This window comes from Chamaea fasciata, unplaced genomic scaffold, assembly GCF_029207755.1.
Source record: "Chamaea fasciata isolate MVZ Bird 193981 ecotype frontalis unplaced genomic scaffold, bChaFas1.0.hap1 SCAF_1, whole genome shotgun sequence".
Classification (NCBI taxonomy): domain Eukaryota; kingdom Metazoa; phylum Chordata; class Aves; order Passeriformes; family Sylviidae; genus Chamaea; species Chamaea fasciata.
Genome location: NW_027094086.1, coordinates 42740758 through 42759865, shown reverse-complemented (window position 1 = coordinate 42759865; position 19108 = coordinate 42740758). Strand labels below are relative to the sequence as shown.

General features: G+C 41.6%; 2 protein-coding genes across 6 annotated transcripts in view; one reads left to right on the top strand and one right to left on the bottom strand.

Moving 5' to 3' along the window:
* MAPRE2 (microtubule associated protein RP/EB family member 2) overlaps nt 1-11094 on the top strand; it is a 98056-nt gene extending 86962 nt beyond the window's left edge. For all 4 annotated transcript variants that reach the window (XM_066181732.1, XM_066181722.1, XM_066181741.1 and 1 more), the window contains 2 exons: nt 3730-3888; nt 8960-11094. In XM_066181732.1, the coding sequence (XP_066037829.1) occupies nt 3730-3888; nt 8960-9031 (231 nt within the window). In that variant the 3' untranslated portion in view covers nt 9032-11094. The remainder of the gene's footprint in view (nt 1-3729; nt 3889-8959) is intronic.
* A 90-nt stretch (nt 11095-11184) lies between these two features.
* The window catches only part of LOC136288477 (ethanolaminephosphotransferase 1-like), a 55772-nt gene continuing 47848 nt past the window's right edge, over nt 11185-19108 (bottom strand). For both annotated transcript variants that reach the window (XM_066181692.1, XM_066181700.1), the window contains exons 8-10: nt 18618-18798; nt 16556-16738; nt 11185-15457 (exon numbers count right to left, since the gene is read on the bottom strand). In XM_066181692.1, coding sequence (XP_066037789.1) covers nt 15392-15457; nt 16556-16738; nt 18618-18798 — 430 coding nt within the window. In that variant the 3' untranslated portion in view covers nt 11185-15391. The remainder of the gene's footprint in view (nt 15458-16555; nt 16739-18617; nt 18799-19108) is intronic.

Genomic DNA, 19108 nt, shown 5'->3' with positions numbered 1-19108 from the left:
CTTGGTGAGGGAAAACAGAAAGGAAAAAACTCAAATTTTAGAGTTCCTGGCAGCTGCATTCAGGAAGCAGTCGTTATTCTGGACCAAGTATAATTTTCCACAGTTAAGGGCATTTCAGTTTCAGACTTCCATTGACCTGTACAGCAAAGATTTCAGTTTGCTGGGGCACCGTTTGCAAGTTTTTGATGCATTCTGCACTGAAAGGTGGTGGATGAATGGCCACATCCCAGACATGGCATTCTGCAGATTCATGGTATCACTCTGAGCAGCAGAGCACAACAGGGTCCACCAGCTTTCCAAATGGGCTCTGGATTGTTGCTGTAGTAGAAAAGTTTTTAAATGTTGCACAAGGAATGGGTGTATATATTTTTCATAGAATCTTTTTTTTTTTTAATCAATGTCGAGCGGAGTTCAATTGTCAGCTTGATGCAACTTAAACCGTGACATTTGTACTCAGGAGTCAGAATGTGTTTGCTTCAGAAGGAAGAGTTGGTTGATATCTGAGCAACATAAAAATATTTGATCTTTACTGAAATAGACAGTCACTATCGCATCCACTGCTAACATATTCCTAGCACGTTCCATGTGTGAAAACCTTAAGCTTTATAAACAAATAACCCTGAAGGAAAACTGATGATTTCCCTCACCACCAAAGAGAATAAGAGGAAATTTTGAGCATTTGAAAAACGGATTCTTTAATAGCTAGTTTTTAAGAGACATCATCTAGCTAGAATGGTCTGGAAGGCTTTTTTTTCTTAATGCTGACAGCACTTGGTATCTCATTTCCCACTAATGGATACTTGTAAACCATGGCTGTATTACAGGAGCCAAAAAAGCTATGCTGCAAGCAGCTCTGAGCCAGGTTTTCCTGACCCCCAGTGTGAACATGCTGCAAGAGCCAAATTGCCTGGATTTTACTGCTCTGCAGCAGTTGGGGAGATGAGGGCAGCAGCCACCGTTACCGTGTTTCTCTGTTGATTATAAGTAAGAAGTGCTGAATTGTGTCCTGGATATCAGGGTCCTCTGTGGCTCTAAGTTTTTTCATCCCTTTCACAGATAGCAGCTGAGGAAGATGGAAACATCTGAACTTCCACGCAATTTGCAGCAGAAAAGTTTAATTAGTGGGGATGTCTGTACACTGTGTTTCAGCATAGTGTAGCTTAATGAGCTATTTGCAGTAATTGTAAGCTGTCCCTAACATTTGCCAGTTAATGGCTCCCTACAATCTTAAAGTTTCTCTTAAAATCATCTTTGAACTGTGAATTTACTTTGAACAGTAAATGAAATTCCAAAATTAAATTCCAGGGAGTGTCACTCTGCACTGGAACTTGATTACCCATAGCCTTAAAATAACAAAGTGGTCCCTGTTGTGTCTTTGGTCTGTGCTAACTAACTCTTTCTCAAAGAGTGTCTGAGTGCAGCTGAGGTGACCACACAAACCAGGGGCTATTGCATACAGAGAAGAGACTTTTACATATGGAGAATGGTCCCAGGAACTATTAGCGGTGTGCTGATATACGTGTAGTTTCTGAAAACAGCATCACTGTGGCTTTTTGACTAGAGTTAGGCCTAATCTGCAGCCTGGCTCTGCAGCCCTGTGAGTATCCGTGCTGCCAGTAAGTGCCATCAGAGAAAAGACCAGTCAGTAAGAACTGCTGCCTTTGCACCCATTAACTGGGTTGCAGAGGGGTACTTTCAATCCAGAAATAGAGCATGAGAGTTGATGTGAGCTGTTCCTCAAGTGTCAGCCTTTTGGTATGCTCGTGGAAGGAAAAAGTAGGATGCAGATGTGCAAAGTATCTGAAGGAATATGGGCTCTCATGGCAGAGATAGGCAGTTGGAACTGAAGGAAAGCATACCTGGTTTGGTTGTAACAGTGTTTACTATATATAGTAGTTAATTAACTCCATGCATATGTGTACATGGTTTAATGATTTCGTTTCTTTAAACAGCATGAATGTGAGAGAATGAAAACAGGAGAATGTCTTCAGAGTAAATAGGTCAGAAGGGGAGATAGTCTCAGCTATTAGCTGCCAATTTTTCAGATGAAGTTCATTGTTTTCCCAAGCTCTAGCAAGCACAGAGCAAGAGATCTGGAAACAGTTACATTCTTATTCTGGCTGGATTCAGGCATTGCTCTCAAGCAATATGCTGTGGCAGTTCCACAAGGCACATCCTAAGTGTGAGGTCTTCATCTATAGACCGGAATATTGTAAACTCTTGTTTCGTTTTACTGTTTCTACTTTTATTAAAAAAAAAAAAAAATAGTTAATTTTAAGGTGACTGGCCATTATACCCATAACAGATTCAAACTGTCAAGGGAAGACTTGAGTGTCACACTCAGGCAGCTGGTCAGAAATGAGTTAGTGCATAAATTAGATGCCCTGAGATCCTGCTCTGGTAACAGGTCAGTTCTGCTGCTTGATGCCTTTGAGAGTGCAATCAAAGGTCAGAAAAAGGCATCCCTAGCTCAGCAGTCATGGAAAAACAAACTGAAAGGATTTAGTAGGCTATCAAAGCATTGTTTGAACTCTGCTGGTATTTTTACTAGTGAAGGAAATAAATTAACTTGCAGTAGAACTGGCAGCACAGAAGTTGCAATTAAATCGTATCAGTTCACTGAAATGTAGTCTGATATGATTTAATTTATTTAGCATGTTTTATTTAGAAAACCATTTGTATAATTGCAGGCTTGAAAATGTGAATCCTAATTTGGCTGTAATTGGATGTGATTGGGGTCAGTGTGTTTACTGTAGGCAGCTTTATCTGTGATTTTTTTCTGCTGGTTTTTACCCTGCTGTCCTCTGAATTTCCAAGCCACTTAGATGTTATCCTGATTGTGTATACCCCATTACAGAGAATTTTATATGTTATGCGCCCACAAAACTGTTCTTTTTAAAATAGATAGGTATAAAAATATATTGCAACTTCTGTCGTGATTTATACAAAGCCTAATCGTTAACAGCTACATTGCCCATGAATTATTTGCAGCAATCCTAGTGTTGAAATTGAGGCTGACAGCGTAGCTTGAAGACTCTTGTGAACAAGGTTGCAAGGAGAAAGGTACTTGGCATTTGAGAGAATTTACTGGTAGAAACAGCACATCAGTCAGAGCAGGCAGGCCGTGGTGCACCCAGTCATGGCAGCAGAGTGATGAAACACAGGTTTGTAAAATGTGGTAAGTGAGGAGGCAGAACAGAGAGGTGGAAAAACAGCACAGCAATACCACACTGGTAACTAGAGGACCTTTTAATTTCCTAACTGGACTATTTCCCTCCTCTGCTAGTTCAATGTATTTTTAGGCAAGGAGATATTGTAGGTTTCCCAACAACCACACATTTATCCAGGCAAAATAATGCAAGTACTGAGATGAAAGTTTTATGAGTTACCACTGCATGACATTTCTGGCAGTCCTGTTAGGAGACCATAGCTTAGGTAGCCCTGATTTCTGAACCACTGCTTTGAACTTCAGTATAAAAGAGTGCTGAGAAAATTGACCTTTAAGGATCAAGGTTAGGATGTATACAGAGGGAGCAGTTGGGGAGCCTGATTTACTGTTCTCTGTGGGGAAAGGTTCAATTTAGCATCGCAGAAAGAAAACTGGACTTCATTTTAAGCTATAATATCGAATATGTATTTAAGATTGTTTAGCATACAAAATTTTAGACTGTGTTCTTTTGTCTGTAGTGCACCTCAAAACTGATGCATCCTGTCTTGGTTTAAATGCAGGTACATTCATTAAAACTTGCACTTGAAGGCGTGGAGAAGGAAAGGGATTTCTACTTTGGCAAATTAAGGGAGATTGAACTTCTCTGCCAAGAACACGGGGGAGAGAATAATGACCTTGTCAATCGGCTAATGGAAGTCCTTTATGCTTCAGATGAACACGTAAGTTGAAGCTTAATGGTTTTTATTTCAACAAAAAAAGCTTAATTGCGTAAAATTTTATTAGTGTAGTATTGGGTCATATCCTGTATTTAGGCCAGCAGAACTGTAGCAGCTAGGATTCCTGTGACTACTCCCCAAAAAGGAGGTTTGCATTTGCAAACAACAGACTTTTTAGCTTGGGGGGAGGATTCAGGAGGTTTGTTGCTTTTCACTGCTTCAGTATAGGTTTAGTATTCTGGATTTGCTGAGCTTTATCTAAAATGGGAGGGTCTGTGTCACAATTTTAAATTGATCTCATATGGTTCTGAGCCTTGGTGTTGTTTTTTTCATCTTCCCCCTCTGTGCATGAAGTCTTACTCATGCTCTTTAATGTGTTGAAAATCACAAAAATTCTGGCAGAGGTGCTGTTCACTGTCTACAGCTGTGAACCTTCTCTGGCCCATGTGGCAGTGTTGGAATATGTATGGTGCAGGTTGCCAAATACATAATTATATCTACAAAGATAATACTCTTTAGCATTTTTTATCCTGTTGCTATAGGCAAAATTCTTCCTTGTGCAAACCAAATAATCCTCTATTAGCAAAATTTCAGAAGTGTATTGTCTGCAAGATTAAGCAAGAATTTCATTGCATCTTAGACTTAATGTTGTAGACACTGAACAAAGCAAGAAGCTGCAAAGGGTGCTGGTTAAATTCCTCAGAGACATTCAGGGATAATGATTCAGTGGAGATTTAGCTGAACTACTCCCATTCATGTTAACTAAATCCCTGTATGGATTGTACTGACAATTGACCCTTGAGGCTCCAACGGAGGAAGGCTTTGGCTCCAGAGTGTACAAGCATCAACTTAATCCCTTGGCAGCACTGTGGTACCATAGGCTGTCTTACATCTGCTTCCAGAAAGCTGTTGCAGCAGTAGTCAGCTGATTCAGTTCTATATCAAAACTAGTGCTGAAGTAACTACTAATTCAACATACTTTTTCTAAAAGAGGCTAATGTAGGGCCTGTATGTTTGAAAGTTAGGTGCGAGAACCACAAGTTTGAAGCTAACAGGTGCCACTGCTCAGATGTGAAGTGACAAGGGAAAGAGGATTTGTTCAGCGGTGCAGAGCGAGTGCTAGAGAGGAAAAGGAGGAGGAAACCATTATTTTCACAGGAATAAACAATAAGACAAATTTGCCAGGCGTGTGATAACAGGGTGAAAGCGTTACATATATATAGCGGTCAGAGAAAATGTCTTCTGGATTCAAGAGCAGTGATTTATTTATAAAGCAAAGCCAGAAAAAGCTCTCTTCTCCCCATACCCCTACCACATCTGTCTGTCTGTTGGCTTAAATAGCATAGTGGTTCTGCACCAAGGAATGCATTTCTTGCTTTTCCTTCTGCAGTCTTGCTTCCTGGCAGAACACATTACAGAATGTTCTTCTTCAGTCCATTTCCCAGTGTTTTATCTGCATCTTTCCTCCAAGCCTTTCTCTGTTGAAATCATCATCCATGCCTGCATGTGAACTACATATAACAACTGTGCTTTCATCTAAAATGTGGTTGCTGTTGCAGACTGGGTGTGTCACTGCAGCAGGAGAGAACTGCTCCTCCAGAGAGGAATACAAAGGCCATTCCTCACACAATTTTTTGTTCCTTTTGGTGGGAGACTTGATCTCTGCAGCTTAACAAATGGGCTGTGACTTGCTGAGGAAAGACCCAAATGCATTAGCACTAAACCAAGGACTGTAGCTTAGAGCTGACTTAGAACCTGCCTACTTTTTGGGTTTGGACTTTACTCTCTTATTGCCCTGCTTTGCCCTTCAGATCTGGGTTGGGGTTGTTTTTGTTTTTGTTTTTCGTTTTTTGGGGTTTTTTGTCTCTCTCTCTTGTCCCAAGTTAAATTCTTTAGCTTGCAGCATTTTTCAGGCTAATCCCTTGGTGACTGCAGTTTGGCTTTCCTAGTCAGACCATGAGGCTGTTAGGTGAATTGTGTGTAGACTGATTCAAAATGCAAGTACAGAGTTTAGTCCCTCCAAGACTCATTCCCCAGGTGTTTGATTATTGTAGTATTGCATTGAAGAGATTTCGGTCAGATTCATGTCTTGGGATGGGGAGTGGGGTAATTATTTTTCTCAGAATTTCAGTTTATACTGTAGTTTCAGTTACGTCACCTCCTAAGCTTCTGTTTTGCTTAATTCAATAAGAACTATTCTTTCAAGACTGAACAATTTTTTTTTTTTTTGCTTGATTTTGGTGAGTTTAAGCAGCACAAATATCAATCCAGTTGGTTCCTTCTTTTTAGAGCCTTCCTTTTCTTTTCCCTGTTATGGTTCTGCTTATTACCTCAATATCTTCTACTGTCATTTAACATTTGGCTGGTCAGTCCAGAGACCTTTGTAATTTTTAATTATGAATTGGTCATTTGTAGTCCTACTTCTTCATCAAAAACATCAAAGTTGCCAGAGAACAGTGCTCAAAAGGCTACATTTGAGTGGTGCAAAGATGTGGCCCCTGCTTTTTGAGCTCTCAGTGTGTAAAGCACTTGTTCATGTGGTCTTCTACACTAGAAGAGCTTCAGAGTGATGGATGAGAAGAGGCTCTGTGTCTGTGTCGTGAATCCCAGAGCTGTTTAGGCCTTGGCATAAAGCAGAAATGTAGGAAAGCTTCTGCTTTCCTACACAGGCTGTTGTGATTCAGTTCATATAGAAGTTGGGAGAATTGCTCATGTTGGATATCTCAGTTACTCTGCTCAATTTCCCAGAGCAACTGCTCGAATTGCAGCTGGTTTGGTAACTTTCTGCTCTAGCAGTTTCTGTACCTGCTGCTACTTTTGGAAAAGGCCCCCACCCTCCCCAACACCAGGTTTTCAGTGTCTAACTCTTCAGTCTTAGAGGCACACCTGAATTAGCTTGAGGCAGATGAATCTAAGGGTCGAAAGGGACCATCTATCAACGTGGGAGACAGATGACCATGGTCATGTAGCTCAAGCCAGAAATAAATGCTCTAAATAGATCTTCCACTACTTTCCTTATTAGGGGATGCTGTTCAATGAGATTCCACAGTCCCAAAGTAACTGAACTCTTATGGTTCCCATTTCATGTATTTATACAAGCTGTACACACTGAAAAACATGTCCCAAGTCGCAGAACAACTTTTGAAGCAGTTACATTATAAGATTCACAGTTTCCATCGAAGATAAACCTGGCAAGATAGGGGCCACCACTCCTCTTCAAAGCTATGGAGTAGATTCCACTCCCTGTGCTTAGAGGCTTTTCCTGTTGTACTAATGAGAGGAGAGCACATACATGACCCATCAAGTCTGCACAAGTGGGGTTTCTAATAGTGCTTCTCATAAAGTCATCATCCACAGGGCCTGTGGAACATATGCATTCCAGAATGGGTCACCTCAGCACAGGAGGGCCAGGACAGATGGGGTTAAGGCAGCATTGCTCACTGCAGCTAAAGAGGCTTCAGTTTTCTCACCCCACAGGGCAGGGTCATGTTCTCCCAGCTGTCAGCTCCTCCCTGTGAGCCTCCTGTTCTCTGCACATCCTGCACCCTTGCAGCCCATCACAGGAGCTGCAGTTTTTAAGTACTGCTCACAAAGCTGTTTTGACATGATGTACCTACTGCATGTAATAAGGGCATCATTTCCCCCAAGGGCCCAAAATGTGCTTAACTTCAGCTGCCCTGACTGATGTGTGACTTCTACCAGAAAATGGCACCTGAGTGATAGAAAGCTTGCTTTCAGTTGAAATTGGGCTGTTTCTATATGTGCTAAATGGATGACTCTTTCCATTGTATCAGCAAATGTTGGGAACCTTATTCTGCTTTTGCCCTCTCGATAAATATATTATTGCCAGAAGGGAATTTGCTTGTTTCATAAGCTGCTCTGGACTATTGTGGGGAAACGAAAATTATGGCCTTCCTTTTCTTTTGATTTTTGCCTCAAATTTGAAAACTTAGGAGTAGCAATTTGTTCACGTTTGTTGTTCAAGCTGCTTGCTCCTAACAAAATTTGGAAAGCCAGGCAAGTTCTGCCGACGTAGCCCACTGGGGATGTTGGGTTTTGAATGGCAGCTCAGTGTCTTGGAAAAGTGTTTTCCTTGGAGCTGCCTACGGCGGAGCAGTACTAATGTAGGGCAGAGCATACACACGAGAAAGATCTCTTCAGTGAACCGTGCTGTGGAAAGATGGAAAGCACTTGAGAGAAAAGCTGTAAATGCAGCTGTGCTTAATGGCAGTCCAGAAGGGATGCTCTAAAAGTCAGCCAGACTTTTTGAGCTCAGATAACACTGAGGTCGACTCAGGATACTAGGCCTGTTGACTAATTTGAAAGTTGTTCAGAACTGGTGTCACCTGCAGTGAGGATACAGCCTTTCCTTGTGTCAGGGATTCACCTTCCAGTGGGAATGTATATTCAGAGAGACAGCTTTGGATAATACCGTGCATAAGAACAATAGGAAGTGATTACTTAGTAATTAGTGCTTTTTACAGTAGCTTTCTAAGTCAGTGAATATGGGGCTCTTCTCCCTGGCTTCCCCAAGAAAATTTGTTTGCAAGTGTGTGGGAGTTGGCATTATTTTGGGAAAGTAATATGCCTGACCTCAAGAAGGAGGCTGTGTTGAATTTTTAAAGCAGGTGATAATAAAAGTGTCTTGTCCATTTAGTGATCTAAACATTGAGAGAAGATTGTGTGAAAACTACAGCAGACAGGTTCAGAAAACCTTGGACAAGCTGAAAATGGGAGGACATCAGTATGCTGTGGTACAGCATCTAACTGTTGGCGTACCGCTGGCTAACTATTCAAAATGTTCACTCACCAGAACATGTAACTGATAGTGATGGTGAAAGCTGACATTTTTTCTAGGGAAATACCAGTACTACATATCCCCCAATTAGAAGTAAAGTAAGTACATTTTAATGTAATATTATGAGATGCTGCTTTCCTCAGGTAACAGCTAATTTTGTACTTTCTTGCATGAAAATTGTCAAGTTTTATGTGACAAAGTGAGCACCACTGGGCAAGATTACATGAGGAATGCTTTCTGCTGAAGAGTATTTTGGGATCTTTTTTCTCCCTACAGGAGAGCCACACAGATGAGCATGAAGGTGAAGAGCAAGTCCATGAACAGCCCCAGCAGCAGGATGAGTACTGACTCACGCAGCATCTCTGACAATTTTCGTTTTGTGTGAGAACTTTCTTCTGGAGAATGGAACATGTGCGGCCTCAAACTTGAAATCAGTTCACTCCCAGTCTGCCATTAACATTTATGTACCATAGTGAGTGCCAGCCAACCCCTGCATTCTGTACCAATACTTTGCCAAGATGCATTTGCAGACGTCTTCTTTCAGTGTATCTTCCCAAGAGGTTGTAGGGCTACATCACCTACTGTACATCACTGCAACGTCACCACTTGGCTGCTTGAGATTTGTTCTGCTCTTTAAAAATATATATATTTATTTTTTTTTCTTTTTCGTCTTAAGTATGATACACTTGTAACTTGTTCTAACATATTTATATTGGCATTTTGTGTGGCAAGGAGTTCTGTACCACTAGCTGTGTCTCTCACTTTGTGGTGCTTTTGCATTTTCTAGTACATCTGCCTTGGGGCATCAATTTGGCCAAACAGTTGAAATAAAGGGATACAGTGGATGTCATACTCAAGCCATAACAATGAGGTTGTGTTGTGGAGGAAAACGCTTGTGTTGCTCACATTTATTCCTTTCCTGCCTTCACAAATGGAAGGCAGAGCATCTGTTTCACTGGGACATTTAACCCCTGTGTTAGGAAGCTTATTAGAAAGCTGCATGGTATGTTTTTGGCTGATTTCTGGGGGAACAGACATCCACTTAAGCTTTTTGCAAACCCTCCCAGTTTCCTAACTAGTCAATAGACATTTTCCAACTTTTCTTCCTTTCTGAGGACTGCAGTCCCAGCCTCCAGCTGCAGCTCTACCTCTGCAGAGCTCAGTGCTGAGGGAGGAGAGAAATCTTGACACAAGTGTAGCTGCAGGACACAGTCTCTACCATGATCCTTGGCTTCCCACCTCTCAGAAAAGGAGAAAGTAGGCCAGCCATTTCTTTCCACTTTTCTTCCCCCTTCCACTGCCCCAGCCATACAGGTATGGAAGACAGAAATTTGGTCACTAGTGTGAAGTATGGGGGAAAACAGCTACGGCACTGACCCTGAACTGTACCCTGAACTCCCCTGTAAGTGGATGGTGGACACTTCACAGGTTTAAGGCTGCTCTTAAAGCATGGAGGAGCAGTGAGGAGTCCTGGAGACAGAGCACACATCAGAAGGGGACCATCTGACTGAGGACACAGAGCTGGTTCTGCGCTTGGCTGACCTTCCTCCTTTGAGGCCAGTGTGGTGCAGAACCATGTGTGCACTGGAGATGTCTGCAGTGGGAGTGTTCCAGTGTGGTCCCATGGCCCTGTTCTAAATGGTGGTATTTTATAAACAGAAGTATCTTGAAATATAAAAAGCATTCCTTGTTCTTCTCCTACCACTGTGCATTGTAGTCTCTCTGGTTATTTAATGCCTGGTATTCTTGGTCTCTCACTTTGTTTTCTGAATTCTGGTTTGTTGTGCTGATTTAGCAGGTACGTGGAAGTCCCATCCCAATTGGCATTCACTGAAAAACTCCACAGCCTATTGAACAGCTAAATCATTTTAGGTATTCTTATACTCCTAAAGCGTTAGGTCCCCAGCTTATGCTTCCATAGAAAGGTTTCCAATGAATCAGCTCCCAGGCACACACACATGCGCATGCAGTTTTCCATTCCTAATCAATCTTCTGCAGCTAAGTGGCTCTTAGTTAAATGTGAGAACCCTGCTGTTGTGTTGCACCACCGACAATATATAAAATGCTGTTGAGCACCAGAACAGGTATTTCCAGTTCCTTGATCCTCCCCCTGCACAGCAGAAGAGTTTCTGGACCCTGCAGGCTGAAGTTTTCCCAGCCCTGCACCCAGTATTGACCTCACATCCTACCCAGTGATGAAATCAAAGTACTGCAACCTGCAGGCCAGCGCTTTCCTCTCCCCTTTCAATTGGTTATAAATAAGGTCTGGTTTATAAAATTGTGTTTTTCCAAAACAATTATTTCCAAGAATCACCACAAATGGGGGAATTGTCATTTTTGTTGTATTTGTGTTTATTAGAACATATGTACTTATTACAATTGTCATTGTAATAAACAGTAGTTCTTCATAATACTGTTGAAGAGCAGTTACTAATTTTTTTCCAGACTCCAGAATGTCCTTTAACCTTTACGGGATCTCTGAATGGGGCAAGGAGTTTGGGATCAGGCTATAAACTTAATTTCATCAGCACGTCTCGGCTTACTGGAGTTCATCCTTCTGCCAATACTTGAGCAGGTGCATGGAGAGCACTTCAAGGGAAAACATTTTACTGAAAGTGCAAATTGTTGAGGTTGCTGAGCTCCCCAGACAGTTCATAGCCAGGCTGTTGTGCCTCTCTTCTTTTCTCTCTTTTGAAGCACATATGAAAAAAAAAAATTAAAAAAAGCTGAACTTCGTTTCCTGAAAATTCCTTGTATCCTGTTTCTGATCTGAGGACCATAGCCCTCTCACTGCTTGTATCAAGGGGAGAGTGACTGATGTAGGGAGCCAGGGCAGTGAAATTCTTTGGGGGCACCAGAAATGTGTCTGTGCTGAGGGGAGAGCAGTGTTCTGAAAGGGGAAAGAGTTGTCCTTCCCCCCCCCCCACCCCCTGTGAGTAACCCCATTCTTCTGTTATGGTTTTAATATGCATTTGTAATTACCTTTACTAAATAGCACACCATAAAGCTTTGGTTATATATTAAATGTAAACTGAAAGGAATGTAAACATATGTATTGTTAATTATAAATAGATAAGTAATGGCATAATAGATACAAAAAAAAGTCTTATTCAGATGTATCAGTCATTTTACATTATCCACAAACTGTCGCATGATAGAGTAGATTTTTGTCTGAATATGTGAATAACTTGACTTGCGTTTATCTTTTTACATATTTAATAAAAAAATATATGTTAAAATCTGTCTAGCTCTAGAGACTATTCGGAACATTCTAAAATAATAATCTTCTGGATTAAATACATATTTTTGATTCATCAGGGGCTGCATGTGGGAGCAGGAAGAAAAAGCTGCTTTAAAAACCCAGAAGTTCACTTATCCTGTGTGTGTGGATAGCATCTGTTTCCCCAAGAGCTCAGCAACTGTATTCCCTTTTATAAATCAAAACAGAAAATGCATGTACGTATGTGCATGTAAACAGCACATTTTTCTTTCTGGTAAATGCTTTCAGATTTTGGAGAGCTAACTCCCTTGGGTATCAGTCCGAAGCAAAACTGACAGCAGCCAGGACGCAGAGAGAGCACTATAGAAAGGTACCAAAGCTCCCAGTGGCCTTCCTTGCAGTGGCCAGGTATTCAGGGATGAATCTTCAATGCAGTACCTAAAAGCCACCTAGATTTTAAGTATGAGATTTTGTTGGGAGAGAAGGGGGGAAATTCACTGTAGTTCTCACAGCTCTGGTCTTTCGTCGCTGCAGGAGTCGCTGCTCAAGCACAGGAGTTCTGAGCCTTGGATCAGGACCCTTCTCTTCTGTGTTGAAGTGACCCTGCTGTGAGCCACCAGCCCCCACCCCGCTGCTCCAGGTATCCCTGGGCCTCTGACAGAGGAGGGGTGGATGAAGCAAGGACCGGAGGAGCCCATTTCCAACCCAGGCATTCAGACCTGGGAGAGCAGCTCTTGTTTAGTTGCTTTTCACAAGACCACGAGGAAGGCATGTCCTTGGGTTAGTGCAAATGCTCTAATGCGTAAAAAAATCCATATATTTTCCAGTTCAGGTAGTTGAAAACTTTCTGCCATAATGTTGTGACCAAAAAAATTTATTGTTAGACTGTTAGGTCATCTACATACCTAACTTTGCAAAATAAATCTATGACCATACAGCCCTATGAACAAAAGCATTTTTCTTCCTATTCGTTGAACCAGTTGCCATCTACGATGGCTAATAATTCAATATATACACTGTGCAATACATGATCTCTTTTTATACTTGGCTTTATATGGATTGTAGCGACAAATTGCTTTAAAGAGGAAAGACAAAGTTATTTGCCAAGTTTTCATATAGAAGGTGAACGAAACTGGCCAGAGATTAATGTCCTTTAAAAGTGATACTCGGTTTCTCTTTAGAAAGGTACAAGTGCAAGCATGTTGTGGTAGTTCAAGTTTTAAAATTTCATTTAATGAATATTTCAAAATACTCCATTCCAGTGCATCAAATTGCACTGCTTCTGCAACCCTTATTTCCAGCTGTTTCCTAAATAAGTGCAAGACAGATGGAAAAAGGAAGCCTGTCCACAGAGTTTCTCCTGTACAACCACATTTAATTTGGAGTTATTTTTGTTTATTGTATCCTAATTCTTTTCTCACCAGAATTTCTTTAATACTTGTGATGGAAAGGTGAAATACGAACTGCCTTTATAAAGCAGGTGAGACTTTTGTGGCAGTGAATTGGGTATTGGATGTAGTATTTAACTTCATCAAACGCTGAGACGGCTGGGTGCGTGCAGCAGCATCAAACTCATCCCTCCCTTTCAAATACAGTCAGAACTGCCTTTGCTGGCAAACCTCGTAGAATAAAGAGCCTTCAGACTTACTCCAGGGAAGTCCTTGGGCAGTGAGGGAGCGCCTCTGTGGAGACCCCATGCTCCCCGGGCATCACACAGGGTAAGGGCATGACTGCCACACCAGCGGGGAGGAAGGCTGGGAGATGCCTCTTGTAGCTGCACCGAAGTGGTGCCAAAGGGAATCCTCCCCTCCCTGCCTGGCTCTTGGCAAAACCTCTGACTCAGCATTACAGCATGGCCTGTCCCCTCTGCCCAACTCACACCTGGAGCTGCTTGAACTGTGACTCATCTGATGTTCGTTTGTGGGGTGGGATCCTCATTGTGCTTGTCTGGTAGGAGGAACATGGATTCTTTCAAACCTGAAGGAACTTTCCAATATTTCTTCCAGTAATTGTGAAGAGGGGAAGCCGATGTGCAGGCTTGTCCCCTGGTGCCTGTGATAAGGGCTGTCTGGGGAAATCAACCCTGCTGATGTTGTGGTAGGGCAGCTGCTGCAACAGGCAGTACCAGCTCTAAGCTGAAGCTGCTCATAAAACTTGCCAGTGCTCAGCTGAAAATATTAATAGGGGCTACTGATGTAAGGGTAAGTTAACTGGGGGCGAAAAAATGATCAGGCTAGTGATAAACCTACAGAAACCATCTAAAACTGAGAAAGATGAATTTCAGACTCAGGTCAGCAGCTCAAAAACTGCACTTCCACCTGGCTTCTGGCAAGTGAGATGGTTAAATCGTTAATAAATGTGCCAGGCTGTCAATCACATCCCTCTGTGCTTACCTTGGGGAAGTGGACAGATTGTTTAATTAGTGCTTCAAGGCCACAAAAGCCCTCTGGCTAGGGCAGCACATGAAAAGAGATGAAACTCAAATTCTTACTCCCTCCTTCAAGGCACACAGAAAACCCACGTGTATTATAGATGAAGGGAGCAGTTTACATCTGCATGCAAACTTGTAATGTTTAAAAAAAATTTCTTGTTTCTTTTTCCTATGACATTTTCTAAAGCCACAAAAATTTGCTTCAAGCACACTGGCAAATAATGACTTGTTTAGCATTTCACACTGGTAGATGATGTTGGACTGAAACTAGTTTTGAAGAGAAATATGCAAATCTTTGAAGGTTTGCTGGCCAAATTTATTTTCAGCTGTTTACCTTTGTAGGCTATATTGTTTGTTGCTACTGAGATATAAACAATGTGCTTAATAAATAGAAGGGCCAACTGCTGCTGTATTAAGCCTCTATTTCTGACAGGTCAGCTGAGACTCATCTTAATGCTGAGAAGGGGGAAAAAACTGTACATTTCAAAAACACTTTACACTACCCATAGCTTTCTGAGTTCATTCTCTTGTCTTCAAACATTCGTATGAGGTGAGGAAAAGCCTGAATGTGCATAAGCCTTTCAGGAGGTTGTGTGGAAGAAATGAGTTGTGAGAAAATAAATATGGCAAATGAAGCAGGCACAGATGTCTGAGTGGGAAGGATGTGCAGGGAGGGTTTGCACTGCTGCGGTCACTGGTGACGAGGCTGGGCAAAACTAATGCCCATTATAAACCAAAGATCTTGTGTAACCCAGCATGGATTTATCCAGGACTTTGGACACAGTGCTAAGGAGGAGGAAGACAAAAGAGAGATGAGTAACACAGCTTGATAAAAAGAATAAATATCAATAGAAGAACTTGGTAAAGTTCTCTGCTGGACAGGCATCTTCCTCTGAGATGAAGCATCTGGCTGCATAGCTCAACGTTGCAGTGGTTCAGATATCTGTACTATTCTATTCTTTGGTTATTTTAATCAGATTCATTCCAACTATTTATCACATCAGAAGAGTTGCAGATTTCCATGTCAAGTGTTACAGTCTGATCATAGTGCAGGTGTTCACTCTTGGACACGTTTCTTCAGAGAAAAGATGTAAATGTTCAAGTGCTCACTCAGCTGCCTACCCTAAAGAGAAATCGCAGAGATTAGCAACCTGTTTTGTATGTGCTTCACAATTCACTGCCTCTCCTCTCCCAGTAAGAGGGAGGAGGACCCAAGCACAGTCCTCACGTACTTGAGGATCCGTGAGTACACAGGGATCCGTAAGTATTCAAACAAGAGGGCTGTTTTCCATACATTCTTCTTGCAACACACTGCTGGGAAATTACAGACCAGATTTACAGGTGACATAAGCTGTGATGGAGCTGGGCCCCTCAATCAATTGTGAATTTTGACCAGGTATTTCCATTCTGACCCCCACCAACAGGCCCATGTCAATGCTCGGGTAGACTCTGCTGTGCCACCAATGTCTGCTGACAAAAGGTTGCTTTCAAAGAAAAATCCTTCTATCCCAATGGTGTGGCTTAAATAAAAGAATGCTGACCAGCTCCCTCTGAAATGAGACCTTTGCCAGGCAAGGTTTTTTTATCTAAAAGCTAAAGCCGTTAAAACAGTTGCTAAAGGTTCATTTGACAATTTAAAAAAGTGGACATCAACAAAGTAAAACTTAATTCAAGCAGTAGTTCAGATAACAATGACAAGACTGAGATCTAGCAGACACAAAAATGTGCTGGTAAGATTGAATGAACTGGAAAACTATTCATGTCACCAGCTTGAGAGATGCTAGCAGAGGGCCAAGAAAAAATTGGGACAGCTATTTTGCCTGCAGATTCAAAGCAAAGTTGACCTTATTTTATTATTTCTATTTATGTCACTTTGCATTTTACCTTCCTATTTTTTCAGTCAAGTGACCTTAGGAAGAAGAAAAGCAAAAAAAGGAGCACTGGAAGCATTCATGCCACATGGGTCTACATCAAACCAGCCCAGAAATATTCTAATTCTGATGGGTTTAAAGCCAAAACCAGTTAGCTACATTGGAATAATTCAAGTCACTGACGTTGCTGCACATGCAAAAAAAGGCATTGCCTGCAATAAACTGATTTTTTTTTTTAACTTTAGACTAAATAAAACAACACACAGGACTAAAAAAACCCCCCAAACATAAATATTGCGACTCCCAGACAATGCCCCAGGCAGATGGTGTTCCCAGAGCCCCGTGCTCACCACGCAGACCCCGTAGTGCACGTGGGCAGCCGTGAGCAGGGCGGTGAGCGCGCCGAGTGCCGCCTCCTCCATGCGGCCCAGCAGGCCCGAGATGGCGGCGTACACCACCAGCGCCAGCGGGAACAGGAACCAGTGGAACAGCTCCGGGCGGGTGCTGCTCATCTGGCAGATGATCACCTTGCACTGTGGGAGCAAAAGGGGCCGGGTGAGAAGCGCTGGGCAAGCCCCAAGGGTCTCAGGAGAAGTACTTCCATTTTCTCCATGGATTGCTTTACGTGAGGGGGAAACAGGGCTGCAGTCCAAAATGGGACTTGTGTCTGGTGGGAAGGCTGCTGTAGGTACACACCTTTCTGCCTCATTGCGTCCTAGAGGACATTATTACAATTTGAAATACACCCTTTTTCTGGAGACAGTGTCTTGATAAAGTTGATGAGCGGAAGAACAACTTCACTAAAGGGGAATTTGTTTGCCACCTTACGTTTTCAACAGAGGCTCCTAAAGTTGTGATCCCAAATCAAATGTGTCACCACTTAATCACTGGGAGAGTGTGCTGGTATTTTAACCACACGGCCTGACAGAAATATCTTCTTGTTCAATGTATAGAAAGGAGGGAAGACAACGTATGACATTTTCACATCCTGTTTTTCTTTTCTAGAGCTCCTTTATGTACTAAAACACCAATTTCTTGGCTCGATCATGGCAGTGGGCTCCCTGGAGATGTAGCTGGGGGCCCAGAGAAAGGGATCCCACTCAGAATGGCAGAAAAAATGAATACATGGTGCATGGTTTAACTGAAGGCAATTAGCTTAATTCTACTGAGTTCTGGAAACATAATGAGACAAATTCACTTGAAATTCAGTATTTTAAAAGCAATTAAGTGCACCAAAGTGTTTTGTCTGGTTTAGGCTCCTTTAAGAAATGTGTCTCATATATACCATGCCCATTACAAAAAAGAAAAGGAATTTAGGCACATCTGAAATATTTTATTGATTTAAGTTTCACTCAAAATTGAAATGTGGTTAAAAATAGATTTTATGTATCCTGAAAACAGCAGAAGAATGAAAAACTCATTCCCTGTGCAGTGCCTGAAATCTTATGACAGCAGCAGTAGGAGCCTGACCATAGGAAATACTGGCTTTACTGCCTGCGCTGTGGAAGCTGAAGAATGCAAAAATAAACCATGAAAAAATAATTAACTTTGAATAGTGGAAGAAATAAGCCTTTGTACCTAGTGTTAATATTTTCACTTACATTCTCTGTATTGATTGTAATTTTTTTTTTTTAATAACACCGGTTTTATGAGTTCTTTGGGAATCATTCCAGAGAGTATCAGAAATTGGTAAAGCAATCTCTAAGCTATAATTTTTCTGGCTACATAACTGAACCTGACCATAGGTTGGATTTCACATTGTTTTAAACGATCATTATATATTTGGGGGACCAAATACATGGTCAAAGGCATGAGAAGTTCCACATACTGGAACTGGAATGGAAGGTAGAGAAACATGGTCTGCAGTTTGTGGTCTGCAGAACAGGTAATGGAAACCCAATGTGTCGGGCTATCATGGAGAAGAAAGGTATTGCCATGACAAGCCTTCCTCTGATGCTGGAGGAAACATGTCTAAGGGCCAGAAGAGGTGAAAGGAAATGCAGGCTTGATTTTCAACTTTAGAATGTTACAAATTCCAACTAACACCCATACATTTTTAATGCTTGCTTTTAAAATGTTAAAATTTTTAGCTAACATGCATGCATTTTTAATTCACATGAGCCTCCAACACTGCAGTGTATTTCTGGAAGTAAGGCATACCTAGGGTTTTCATAAACCCTCAGAAAACAAACCAGAACCCTCATAAAAGTGTTACACTGTGGCAGAGGAGGTATTTCAGTACTGTAAGTGTCCCAAGTCCAGACACATGTTGTGGTGTATTTTTATGAGACAGAGTGTAACATAGGAGTAAAAGAGCTGTGTGACACTGCTGATTTTAGCTACATTTTCTGCTTATTCACAGAAAAATAGAAAGCTATCTCTAAATAATACCACCACCTCAAACATACTTACAATAACATTTGAGAAAGCAACCCCAACCATCCATAAAAACAGTCTGGGTTGCTTTGCTAATATGTTGCTTGGAGATAAAACCACCCAGACTGTAAGAAGAACGAACAGCAACAGAGGTGACACAAGAGGTAGCAGTCCTTCATACAGAGAATCATTCTTCAGTGTTTTCTTTAAATGTGCTCTGGAAATAAATACAATACTTTTGTAGAGAAAGTAAGTTTATCCATTCTATTTCTACACAGTAACTTCAAACTCTAGACCAAACTCAGCCCAAGAGTGCATCTTGCAACCAGTGCAAATGTACCAGATACCAGACATTTTACAAGAAACTGTAGTATACCTAAGTAACAATTATTTCTGGGGTTAAATTATACTGATTTATTCACATAGTTCCTGATCAGCTTCACTTGCTCACCATTGTCTGGCAATGGACCAGTACTCATACGAAATGAGCTGCAGTACTCTCAAGTATGCAGACATGCTGTGAATTC